Genomic DNA, 13,492 nt, shown 5'->3' on the forward strand with positions numbered 1-13,492 from the left:
CTGATCACTACTCTACTACGCTCCTCTATTTCTGTTGAGTAATGAACCTTACATAAGCTGCAGTGCCGAACCGTTTGACTGATGTCTAGAGGTGATGTGACACTACTACGGCCCGGCTAATCACGGAGAGAATACTCCCATTCATTCCCGTTCAGAATGAAGTGCCCCCACCTGTGTTTTCACAGGGCTCTGGAGGCCTGGAGAAAGCTTTCTAAGTCAGAGGGGGAAACAGTAGTTCTGTAGCCCTAGCCATGCTGCTGCTCACTGGGGCTTTTATCGCGGAGTAATCCCCTACAACAAACAGAATGGTCGGCATGTGCATACGCAGCTGTCGCAGTCTTAGTGCAAGTGGTGTCATGTTAAATCACAGGAATGGACTGAGCCCCTGAGCCATCCGCTGCCCTTCCCTGCCCTGGCATCCCACTCACTGCGATGCTCCGGCACACATGGACAAACAACCATACATACTCATACCTACATACATAACCCACTTCCCACTAACATACTTTGCAGCACATGGCGGCCCTAAAGTTATTTACTGTAAATATAAATAAATCTGGCTCTGCTGCTACAAACAACCACATAATTGACATGGCGTATATCCCATTGGTTGTATGATATCTCAAATTCGGCACCACAGGCCAGAAATTGAGTTATACTCAAGTCAATCAGAGCGGTATCTGGCAGGGCAATGCCAGACCCCTCATAAAATCTATCCTGTTTAATTCGAGGGTAATTTACACCTTGATATTGCCCGAGTGTAAACCACAATCACCATAGCTCCTCTAGAAGACAGGGCTGGATCCTGTCTGAGGTCAGTCATGTGTGTCTGACAGCAGTGTTGTGAGATTTGAGTCAATTGTTATGCGGAAACGTTGCCATAATCCGAGCCAGCTCAACTTTTTAGTATCATCTTCTATATTTGCCTCCTGCTGAAGGAAAAACAGCTGTACTTCTCTTCTATTCTCATCCCACTGTCACATCTCTTTCCTGTTTCCCCCTTTTTTCAACTCTTATTTTGAAAATCTCTGTCTTTATCACTTCTACTGTATTCCTATCTTTGTTTTTCTCCGGCTCCACTGACCTTCTCCCATGTCACCAGTGGGACAAATTTAGCGGCCTGGTTTCTGGAGCGACCAAATAGTCGGACACAACAGAGGGAAAGTGTGTGTGTGTGTGTGTGTGTGTGTACAGAGGTTAGAAAGAAAGGTCCCGGCCACACAGATACAGTTACAAATATCCAGACACACCAGAAGAAAGCGAAGGAGGGTAAACAAGCTGAAACTCGTTCAGAGAGGCATGAAGAGGAAGGACACACAAATAGTTTGTGTATTTATAAGGAACAAAAAAAGCTGATTCACGTCTAGGAGCAATAAAAAGATAAAAATGTTCATAAATATGGCAGCAATGTTCAACAGAGCTACAGTCGTAACTATTTCACCCTCCAGGAAGTATTGCATACGCCATAGGGGATAAAGGGAGAATGTGTTAAGTTATTCTGGGATGTTGAGATGGAGGTACTGTCGCCATGGAAACATGTAGATCCCCTACCACTCCCTGGGCCGAGCCATTGTAGAGCTGCCAAGCTGTGGGAGCCATGACACCAGGGATGTTATGCTATTCTTCGTCCTTTGCGCTGTGTGACGCGCCAGACGCCTCGGACAAAGCATCGCGTCGTTCTTGAATTAGACGCAGAGCGAGGGAAAGCATTTAGTGAGGCTGTTAGGAGCGTTTAGGACTGTAGTGTAAATGGCAGGGACGACAGCAACACCTATCCGCCTCCAGACTGTGTGATGTCTGCCAGGGGTGGAATGTGACTAAGCACTTTAGGTACACTTTCGGTGTAAATGAAAAAACTAGATAATACATCTCAATAAATGAAGACTTTGTGGACAAAACTATTCAGAGTTTTTTTATATTAATGTTATTAATAACTTATTCCTTGAGAAATACTCAATAAGGGAGCCTAATACCAGCGGACTTCATGCGTTATGTTAACACACACTGTACTGGACTGTTGTCTGCTACAGTGCACACTGCCTCTAAATGTTAATCTTTAAGCTTTTTTTGTCATCCTGCGCATACTGTACACCTCTTCCTATTACTTATTATCAGTGGTGTACTCAAGGGGGGTGGGGGGGCAATCACCCCCCTCGGTGCCCCCATGTTTGAAAAATCACTGTGAAAGTGCCCTCATGGATGCCCTGTTGTTGATATAAAAATGATAAAGTGCCCTTTGGGTGTCCTTCCAGTGGATAAATGATACATGTTGGCCTCCGCACACGCCTACGTGTGAGACAACGTGCCCTCACGGGATGCCTCTATGGCTAAAAATGCCCACGTTGTTGTTTTGCATCACAACTTTCTGCACGCTGGTGCCTCATGGCTTACAGCGGGTCCCCCCGATTCTTTGCCCCTGCCCCTCAAACAGCCTGAGTATGCCACTGACCTATTGTACATATTTTATATAATATTGTTTTTATTGTAGTGTTTTATTCTAAGTCAATGTTCATTGTTTCGCACCAAGACAAATTAATATGTGCAAACCTACTTGGCAATAAACCTGCATCTGATTCTAATAGAAAATATGTAGTTCCACTTCAAGAAACAACAGTTTGATAATAATCGTATCCAAAAGCCTCCTCCACCATTGATGATTTCTATTTCATAAATAGAATCATCTTCTCTGTAAAGTAGCTTGAGTAAAGCTACTTGTTTTTGCCTTGAATGACAGCATTAATATCTAATGTAAATGTCTATTCAAGCTGTTTTGGAGGCGTTATTGAATGATGGTGTGCTTTCTGATGGTGGAGAGCTTCACACAGGACTGTCCCCACTCCAGAAATATTCCCTAATGAGTTATCATCATCTTAACAACACCCTGGGGTAACATAGCTGCAGTATTAAAGCACAAGTAAGATAGTAGTAGTCTTACAGGATCTGTCACTGTGGAGGGTCGGGTGTCTGTCCCACTTGTGGACAAGGACAAAAATAAGACGGACACAGGGAAGCAGAACAGTGAGTAAGCAGAGGAGAGTTGCAGGTGCTGGAGCCCAGTCAAGAAGGAGAGGACACACGACAGCTGGCCTGTCATACAATGACTTATTCTTCAACCAAAACACACACGCCACACCCACATGGCTCTCCTCAGCAGTAGGTACTGTACATCAACTGTCCCCGTGCTCAGCAAGTGAACTAAGTGAAATAATTAAAGCCAAACTCTTCGATGCTTTACAAAACAACTTATTTTATTCCATAACAAGTAGAAAAAAACAACTATATTAGCTGTACCATGTTTGAGCACATTATAGTCTTATAATTGCAACAATTAAGTCATTCTGAACCAGTATCAGTGGTATTATATGTACTTAGATTTTTTCATGAGGTCTGTATCTAGAGAATATTTTTCTTGATGCACATCGATGGCGATAAATAGGAGAGGTTAATCTTTTTGAGCTTTTATATCGCTAATATAACTCTAACACCAGCTCAGTGCTGGCTGTGGTCACAACAGGAGGCATGCTCTATATACGCATTACATTTTAATACTGGTACTGTACAGCTTCTGTGGGCACCAGATACAATATTGAGACTTCTCCCCATCTGCTGGCAGAAAGATTAAGCGCAAGTTAAAGAGCAGATCAAAGAAGTAGGATATTCCCTCTACGCTACGCAGAGCCAAGAGTTAAACGCTTACTGTCACCGGATATTTTCCTTGACAGCATACTGTACGTGCAGTCACCTCACACACTCACGGAAAGTAAATACATGGTCCGGCAATACAATCTTCATATAATGCAAGACCATCCAAATAAACCTCTAATATACAAATTAAAATTCAGGGTCATTACATGGCAGTGTAACGCTTTCATCAAACCCCCAACTCCAAATAAGTACTAAGCATTCATTTAAACTCAGGGTACATTTGGTAGCTCAACCTGTTTTCTTAAAGGCTCTCTGTATATTTTGAAAAAACAAAACAAAACAAAACAAAACTACACATTAGAACTCTGTAACAATGCAGCCTCAAGAGGCGGTCATCTAAAAAAATTAAAACATTCATTAATAAATTAAATACAAAATATACAGAAATCTGTCATAAGGTCAGAAAGGCGCGTGAGGATCGCTCTCTGATCATAACATTTAAACATTACACAACTATTATAGAACATTACTGCAGGCATAACTGTCATTGGATACTTGGCATTTGTAGATATTGAATACATATTACTGTCAAATTGGAATTCGGAGAAAGTTACATTGAATACTTCAGCTGCGCATTCTCAAGCCGGTTAAACTGAACTCTACATTTTAAATACTAGTTTTAGAGAAACAGGAAGTAGGCCACCACATTTGTATTTTACAGAACATTCACTTATGCTGAAAACACTTTTTTTTTTAAAGAAAACTTTAGTAGGATACTTTCAAGGAGCTGCAGCTGTTCACAACATGAATCCAAGTTTAAGACTTTTACTGTAATTCCTTCAATATTTGTCTTCATAACTCAAATCTCAGAGCAAGCCTACTTTAGAGGAAACAAACAAGGGGGGGAAAAGGGCCTAGAGGATGTTTGAAGAATATTCTTGTACTTACATACTTTTACTGATTTTTCCTTTTTTTTTTTGTCCAGAGGAAATGAATCTATGGAGAAAGAAAATCAAACTAACAGAAGTAAGGCAAGCAATGTTAGTATTTAAAATGGCACCATTCAAAAAAAGTCAATGCAGAAACCACTAAATTTCAGCCTGAAACATCAAGCCTTCATGAAACAATCTGTGCATTCATATGTGATCTAATAAATAAATAAATACTTCTGCATTTGTATGTCCCTTATTTATATGTGGCACCAAAACAAACATTTAGTATAAGCAACTCTTGTGTTTTATCGAAAAATACTTCAGAGGCAGTGCGATGCGAAATAAACCATGCAACCAAGAGCAAGCTTCACCAAGTGCTATACTTTGTGTAGATCTGTGGATGTTTTAAGGTGCATGTTTGTGTGTCTACCTGCAGAGAGTGTGTACCAGTGTCCATGCAGCTGAATGGTGTTGAAAAGGTATATTGTATTTTATGTTGTTTAGGTCCCCATAGCCTGACAGATGTGTGTGTATGTGGTTTCTAGAGGATAAATATCTTAATAACTTTTTGAATGATCTTCCCACACCCTGGACACGGAGCCTGGAACTTGTGCAGCCTCCTTGCACATTGAAAACATGTTAGCAGGTGAGCTGTGCGTCCATGTATTATATTTCCATTGCGTGGTCGCACGCGACAGAGCTTGCAGGGCTCCAACAGCGCCTCAGGCCTAACTTCTTCTATCTCCATGCCCAGGCTTTCCTGACTCTCCCCTCCTGACAGCTGCTCATCCTTGAGGAAGCCTGGGGGCCAGGGCCCCTTGCCTTTCCCTGTGAGCATAGTGGGCAGTGGTCGGTCTGCTGTAGAGTGGGAGGGCAAGATGACGGGGTCAGATAACATCCTGCTGCAGTCTGGGACATCAATGCCTGTGTCGCTGTCATCCTCCTCATCATGGGTGGTGAGAGAGCTGCATGCTGGGATGTCAGGGACAGAAAGGGAATGGGCGAGTCGGGGAACATCTTTGTACCAGTTTTTACGCAGAGCCCAGCAGCGAACACAGTACCTCTGGAGAGGTGTGTTATACTTCCTGCACTCTGTGCACTGCCATGCGTCCTGAGGGAGAGGAAGATACAAATCACACATTCACCCCTGGTGCATTCAACTACGAGCGGTAAAAACTACAACATTATGTGAGAGAAAAACACACACCTGTGTGGAGATCTCTATATCAGTGTCGTCACTCAAACACTGCGAGTCTTCATCTGGGTCCTCCAGCATCTGCATAAGTAAATAAGACATTTCATTAAAATTTCATAAAATGATCCCCACCTTTAATGGTACATACAGTATTTTTTTGTCTCAATCAACAGAGTTAAATTCGAAGCTATAAGCCTGACTAGAAACAATGAAGACCTGAACAAACTCGTACCTCTCTATCTTCTTTCTCCTCCTTCCCTCCTCCATCATCATCCTCAGGTGCAGCCTCTGCTTCCCCTCCGCTTCCTTCCTCCAGGGCAGCTTCTTTCATCTCCACGCTCACCTGTTCACTCTCCCCCTCCGTCAGGAACCAGAGGTCATCTGTTGTGTCCGACACGATGGCCGTGTCCTCCTCCTGTGCAGGAGACAGCTGACACATCAGTCAGACCAACACTGTTACACTCCAATTTATGCCATTTAACAACAAGAGATCAAGTCTGTTAGGTGTTTTTAATCTTATGAGTCATAGAAGTTATAAGGATAACTTTCAAATACCACATGAGGTTTCTTACTTGGTTTGTGTGGATGTCAGTGGAGCCATTGCTCCTGCGGCTGTAATTACTACGGAGATTACCCAGAAACCACCAGGGCAGGCCAGAGAGATCCCACTCATCCAGAGTAACATCTAGTTTGGGCCGTTTGCAGGCTGACCGTGGCAGGCCTTCCAGGGAGTCTGGAGAGGCATCGGACAGTTAAATCCAGGTCTTGCCTGAGCATAGTGCTGCTCATGTATCAGGCTGTTTTCTTACCATCATCTGGCTCCCGAGGTCGTCTCTGGGAGGGGGTCTGCAGGAGAGGCCCATGACTGCCAGCCTCCAAGCCTGCTTTGACCACACCTCCACATATCTACAGAGAGAGGAAGGACAAAAATCAGAAAACAGAGCCATAACTGGGTATTTGGAGGACTCGAAGCTCCTTTTCAAGATCAAGATGGCCTCTTGGTATTTTGGGTGGTACAGAGAACAAAGGGCTGGGCAATTAGGGTACGGGCAAGTGGGGAGGGAGGTCAAAGATAAATTAAAGAGATGGAAGGTAGAAAAAACAGTGTACTAATCAACAGTGATAAAACTAGTGAGTCAAATAAAAATCCAGAAACCTTGTAATATGTAGTGTGTGCAAACTAAATCAGAAATTTAAGTCATGACTTATTAGACTAAGATAAGATTCATAGAAATATATACTGCAATACTGCACAAAATAAATGCTCTTATACAGTATATATCTATGGGAAAATTGAGAAAGGAAACAGAAGCAGAATTAAATTATTAGAAGGGAATCAAATATTTTCCATTTCTTTCTATTGGAAGCATAAGATCTTAAATTTGATAGTGGGTTACTAGAAATACAGTAGCCCCTGTGATTCATAAAGTGAGTGGTGAAGACTGGCTACAGCTCAATATAGAGCTGAAACAAAGTCTTATGTAAAAGTGGGCACTTAGTGGGGGCTTTAAGTTGGATTGTGGAGGGATTAGGAAAAAAAGGGATTGGGAACACAGGGATAGGTAAAAAGGCTTAGGGTTTTTGTTCGGCCTGTGTCTGGATCAGGAGCTTTGATCCTCCAGTTCGGAGCAGAGAAGAGAACTCTGAGACAGACAGAGAGTGTGACTCTGCCCCCCAATCCATTGGGTGGTGCTGGTGGATCACAGCACAGAGCTGAAACCACCACCAGACCAAACCAAGGATGAGGCTGTACAGAGACGGTGCCACTCTGTACAAATGCACACCAACGGAGACAGCGGCCCTTACCTCATCTCCTCATTACGCACAAGCAGACTGCAGGCCACTTTATATTCTTAGTGATTTGGTTCTACACTAAGGCCACTGGCCTAGATCCAACAATGTGATCAGTGCACGTTAAACCTTTTGACCATAATACTTTTTTCTTTAGTTTTGTCCTTAGCATGCCAATCCTGCTGCTTTCTCTGATGTTGTGAATAACGAGGTGAGACAAGTTGGAGGCCTCTGTTTCTCCTGAGCACCATGCTTCAGCTTTACCTGACCGCGATCCTCCACTCCGCCCTCTACACATTCACGGCCCACAGAAAGATTCTCTGCAGCGTCTGCATTTAGGATGAGACACAGTAACAGAAAAAGAACACCCCCGCCCTTTAATTAACGCAAAACACACTCTCTCACTATGGCCTTCTTCTGTGTCTTTGTAGGACAAGCTGAGAAATAGTGTTCTTCTGGTGCCTGCATCCCCAAGAGATGCACAGACTATCACAAGCACTTACAATGTATGGAATAAGAAAGAAAAGAAGGATGATGGTAAGATAATCACCGTCTTCACTTCAAAACATACAATGGTTAAAATGCAATGAATACTGAATTCAAAGACAAAGGGAAGAAGAAAAAGACAAAAAGATTAAATTTCAAGTAATCACAAATATCTAATGTACTAACTTTACAAAATACTACTTCTTTTTTATCCCCTGACAGACACATTTTTCACATAAAGAATGTTAAAAGCATTAAATGAATGCGTCACTTACCAGAACAACCAAGCACAACTAAGTACTTCTTGAGCATTTCATACACCGGGCTGTAAAATAAGAACATAAGGGTAAGAATAGGCTTCTTACTTTAGATGTAAAAGTTTAAAATACAGTCAATTTAACTTTTTTCATTTTTGGTGTGGGTGAATACCTCGGGTTTTTGACAGAGAAGCTCTCCACCTCCAGCAGCTCTCCCAAAGGGTCATCCTGGCAGTGGACTATGTGCTGCCTCTGTTTGTCATATAGTTGCTTCCCCATAATGTACTGACCCAAGTAGTGCATCACCTAATAATAGAAAAAACCTCGATATTAGATATCACAATGCACTTAATGTAATGTAATTAAATGTAAAAATGTATGCTTTAAGAGCTAATGAATCCAGGATTGCTTATTTGTCTGGTATGTTGTCATGAGCCAGTAAGACCAGATGCAAGCAAACATACTTGACATTTCACCTGACAGCTCACCTCTTTGAGGGTGAAGACTTCTTCTTGGGCTCCGGCAACACGCAGAATCTGCAGGAGAGGGGCTTTGGGCTGTACCTGGCAAGGAAAAAAAGCAATACCTCAGCTTACCATCAACAGGGAATTCAATATCTGTTTGATAAATGTGCAGGCAAAGTGGCTGCCATAGTCTTTCTGTAGTTGTACCTGATTTCCCTCTCCAGGTAGTGTCCTGCATGCTGGGCTTGATGCCGGGGCCTGGGCTGATAGGGAGCTCATAGTAAACGAACAAAGTCTGAAAACCAGAAATTATAATATTTATGATTAACCAGCTTTCCAATCACTGATCAATACCATCCACCAGACAGTGCTAATGTTACACGTCATATAAACGCCCACGAGGCCAAAACAGCTCAACACTGTTAGCTTGAATTTTTTGATAAAGTTTAATTAAATGGCAACGCCTACGAGACCAAACATCCTACAAATATCAAATGTCGTTGCCCATATTTGTAGGAGGCTAAATAGAAAGCGCAATAATGAGCTACCGGATGGAGTCGTCACACCACTCAGCATTACTTTCTCTTTTGTAACAGTACTTAATCACATTATTCAATAACAAGGCCTAAATGCCTGGCAAGCCGAACTAGCGTGTCTGTCTAACATGTAGCAATAGAAAAAACAAAGCACAATTGCGACCCTTTCTAGCTACTACTATGTAAACCTCCAACATCTGGGTAACGTTGGCAGGTGACAAAAATATGCTATCATTACTAGCAAACGTGTTAGCGATAGCTAGCGTAACCGTTAACGGCAGAGCTAACGTTAGCATACTTAGCTGGGTAGCTATTTCCTGAACAATACATTGGTTGGAAAACATCTCACCGTAATAACTTGACATTACTTCACAGCTGCTACATTGTTCACGTCACAATGCGGCCATGACATATAGCCGACATCTTATCAGTATACATATAATTAACAAATGTTGGATTTTCAACACTATCTCGCTCTAAGTAACAGGTTGGCTGTTAGCTGAACTACAGATTTAAAACGGTGAATATGGCTACATGTCTTCCGGGTGCACAGCTACATAGAGTAAGAGGGTGGCGCCCCCTACTGTTTGATAAATAGCACTTACGTCAGTATTATGGGCGTCCAGCTATAGCCTACGTGAGTGTGAATGCTGGAAGAAGATACAAAATGCCAAATATTGAACTATAATACTGAACATTTTGAAATGTATAAATTCCTGACAAAAAATAAATAAAAGGCTCGAATGCATTGTATAGCATTACTGAAGAACCTGGGAACTGAAATGGAAAACTATCAGAATAATAAGAGGAAGTGCATTATGTAGGCCTAAAGAAGCTAAGAGCATGAATACTGTTATACCAGCAAGCTGTAAATTGAACTTACTTTCCTGACAAAAAGCGAAAAAATATATATTGCTAGACATTTAAGAAAACAACAGGACCCTTAATAACTGAGAGCTGAAACGTAAGGCCTGAAAAGAAGGTGGCTGTATGGCACTGAATAGAATAATCTGAAAGATTAAACTGCAATGATTATGAGCATATGAGCACTGTGATAAGTTCAAGTTCAAGCCCTAGAGGTATGAGACATGCAGATGGGTTGAATGCTTGTACATGACCTTAAAATGTGTGTGTAATTTAAGCAATGAGAGTTGGTGACAACACACAGACACAGAGAACCCTGCCGAACTACCACATGAACAGGAAAAACACTGATGGAGATGTAGTGAGACAATTAAATCAGCTGTGTGTTACTAAATCTGGGGCCTGAAAGTTGTCAGTTACTGATGCAGAGAGGTGTTAAAACAGAGCCCTTCTTTGGTACATTTTAAAGACCGAAACTTACAAAAATTAGGAAGCCTTAAATTAACTAAGGCATAATGGATCAAAATTTGTTTGCCAGTTTGGTGCTAAAAGGACCAATAAGTCTAAAGGATTTTTCACAAACTGCCTATCATACAGCTTAGAGATATCTTTAAAACATTAGTAAATAGTTTATTAACAAATAAGCAATTGTACTAATCAACAAACTGATAAAAATTAGTGACTTAAAGTAAAATCCATATTTTTAACCTGTGTCTTCTTAATTCATGTTGATAGTTTCATTACTGCTTATTAACTTTGAGTAGCTTCATCACCCTGTTGTGTTGTTTTAACACTGTCAACACTGTTTAAGACAACCATGTCCTCCTTCATTTCAGAGGGCGTACACTGGCTATGAATAGACTTATACATGTTTTTTTTTTATTGCAGGACTTTGACTCAAGTATTATTCATTAAAACCCAATACAACCCAAAAACAACTGAACTGTTTTAAAGAAGATGAGTAAGAGTGCTATTTCCGTCAATAAAAACCCACATTAAAATGTTTGCTACAGATTACTTTAATCAAAGACAATCATCTCTGACATCCTCGCAAACAGTCAAGAAAAGAAGCTGGAATGAAGATCACAACTCGTGGCCCTAACACTTCACAAAATGTCACTTTTCACAGATCTGTAGATACAGTGCAAAAATATATAACTGAATCCAGTTAATAGCTGGGTTGGTTCTTACTGACAGTTATGTAAATAAAGAAGCATCAAGCATATGAATTTGCTTTCATATCTGACAAAGTCCACCCAACAATCCTTGAGAATATGCCTCTATATCAGGCCAGCTTATTACAATAGCTTATTCGCTGGGATATTATTGAGTCTGCTGGAGAAAATAAGCATTGGCTTTAAGCCCTGCTTGTGTCAAACGTTACAGCTATTAAACAGAAATGGTAGCCAGCCAACCTCTCGTCTAAACAATACATATGACAGAGAAGAGTGACTACTTAGAAAAGGCGCAACTAATTTGATAAAGTGTACACTCTTTGTCGTCAGTAGACACAGTTATCCTGTAGAGTAGTTCTGTTATTGTGGATATTGTGCGACAGCTGTGAGATTATTAAATCTGGATGCACCAATATATCATAAGACTATAAATATTGGCTAAAAGTAGCTTTATTATTCTGAAAATAATTATGATGCTTATAAACTTCTTCAGTTGCAGCTTTTCTATGGTTTCCGCTCTAATATTATTAAGAGAAACAAACCAGCAAGGTCTCTGACAGCATTTGATCATTGCGATGAGTTTGCCCTGCTTTTTTTTTTTTTATCTTTACTTAGATAATCTCCCTTGGGACCTGACATCAGGACTATAAGACAAATGCATATTGTTATTGGTATATAGAGGGGAAATATCAGTCAAATTGAGAAAAAAAACAAAACAGAAACTACAACAACAGCAACATATTGGTGCATCCTGTTAGGAAAACACAACAGAAACTTCAAGTAAAGGGTTTGCGTTAGCATCACCTTCATACTGATATAATACTGGGCTACGATTAGCATTCACCTCTACAACCTCGGCTCTAAAATTAGAAAATTAAACAATAAAAGTGCTTTGGCAATAATTCAAGTCTTTCATTTTCACCACACATACAGGGGAGGAGAAGATATTGGTTGTATGAAGCTGCACTATGTAAAGAACGTCTTCACAACTATGGCAGACCCTTTGAACCTTTATTTCATGAGTTTCACCAGGCACTAAAAACTAAAGACTGTCATTGTGCTGTTGGTCAACAGTATTTTACTTCTGGCTAAGTTCCCTAGTATAAGTTCTGGTACTTTTTACTAATAACTTTTGCATTTTCAACTCACAAATAATAACATTTAAAAATTACAATTTAATACTAAAATTTTTCAATTGGTAAGTATTCATTTTCTTTTATGACACAGCTGTGTTAAATACTTGATTCCGATTGGTTAATTACGGCATTCCGAGGAGTGTTATTTCTCAATAGCAGACTGTTGCTAGGGATGAAGCTCTGATCACACAATCCGGAGGACTATCTCTAATCACATCGATCACCGAAAGGAATCCGGTAAATTTAACGTTGGAGTCAAAAATAGCAGGGAGAAAGCAATAAAGGTCAAAAGACAAAACTGTAGGCTGCGACAGAGAGATCTACAACACTAAAGACGGCACATGAAGTAAACACAGTAAACAGAACAAAGTACAGGATACGACAGTGTTTAAAGACGGAAGAAAATGTCAACAGACTCTGATAGTGGCAAGTCAGAAAACCTCAATCAGGTGCTGTGCTGAATTATGCGGTCATGTTCACCTTGTGTTACTTCATCATCAGTGGAAATATTTCCATTTAATGCGAGTAGAAACAGCTAGGTTAGCTCATTTTAATGCGAGTAGAAACAGCTAGGTTAGCTCATTTTAATGAGTAAAAACAGCTAGGTTAGTTTATTTGAAGAAGGCTAAAGTAAACCGTTGCTTTGGACGCAGCTCTCACTGTGAGCGTAACAGACTATTTTTAAATGGAAAACAGAAATATAATCATTTTTAAATTAATAAAATCATTTGCAAATCAATATTTTGTGTCAAATTCGTAATTTCTAAAATAAATATCTGTAATAAGCAGGAGCATCGATGGTCCTCCTCACCCTGTTGGTGTTCCATTCTGCTATAACAACCCCGGTAATAATAGCTATAAGTTAGCCTAAATGTTCTAGTATATAATTACTTTTGTATTTTACCTGTATGAAAGACGGGTCAATCTAAATTACAATAGTAACCACAACTTCAACTACTGTAAAAATATTGACATAAAGTATTTATGAAAAATATGATTGGACAGTTTACA

At 40.5% G+C, this 13,492-nt stretch overlaps 1 protein-coding gene across 2 annotated transcripts; it reads right to left on the reverse strand.

Annotated features, from left to right (window-relative positions):
* Positions 1-3,227: 3,227 nt before the first annotated feature.
* Positions 3,228-9,837, reverse strand: mdm4 (MDM4 regulator of p53). 2 transcript variants are annotated; one of them, XM_069678301.1, is made up of 11 exons: positions 9,656-9,837; positions 8,978-9,065; positions 8,795-8,869; positions 8,479-8,612; positions 8,325-8,374; positions 7,828-7,892; positions 6,582-6,678; positions 6,345-6,505; positions 6,005-6,187; positions 5,785-5,853; positions 3,228-5,688 (listed from the first exon to the last, which is right to left on the reverse strand). In XM_069678301.1, the coding sequence occupies exons 2-11, from the start codon at positions 9,047-9,049 to the stop codon at positions 5,119-5,121; spliced, it is 1,476 nt and encodes a 491-aa protein (XP_069534402.1). In that variant the 5' UTR covers positions 9,050-9,065; positions 9,656-9,837; the 3' UTR covers positions 3,228-5,118. The 2 variants fall into 2 exon arrangements, with proteins under 2 accessions (XP_069534402.1, XP_069534401.1); XM_069678300.1 differs by having other exon boundaries at positions 6,005-6,202.
* Between the last annotated feature and the right edge of the window lie 3,655 nt (positions 9,838-13,492).

The sequence above is a fragment of the Semicossyphus pulcher genome, unplaced genomic scaffold (assembly GCF_022749685.1).
Source record: "Semicossyphus pulcher isolate SPU_LCO1_2020_fin unplaced genomic scaffold, fSemPul1.0.p SCAF_3, whole genome shotgun sequence".
In the NCBI taxonomy this organism is placed as follows: Eukaryota; Metazoa; Chordata; class Actinopteri; order Labriformes; family Labridae; genus Semicossyphus; species Semicossyphus pulcher.

What these genes read in the sequence shown, in the direction of transcription:
- mdm4 (XM_069678300.1), bottom strand. Translation starts at nt 9,049, where the DNA reads ATGAGCTCCCTATCAGCCCAGGCCCCGGCATCAAGCCCAGCATGCAGG. An exon ending in CTGACATCCACACAAACCAA is followed by an intron (nt 6,203 to 6,344) that starts GTAAGAAACCTC and finishes CTGATGTGTCAG; the next exon opens with CTGTCTCCTGCACAGGAGGA. An exon ending in ATATAGAGATCTCCACACAG is followed by an intron (nt 5,689 to 5,784) that starts GTGTGTGTTTTT and finishes CCTCTCCCTCAG; the next exon opens with GACGCATGGCAGTGCACAGA.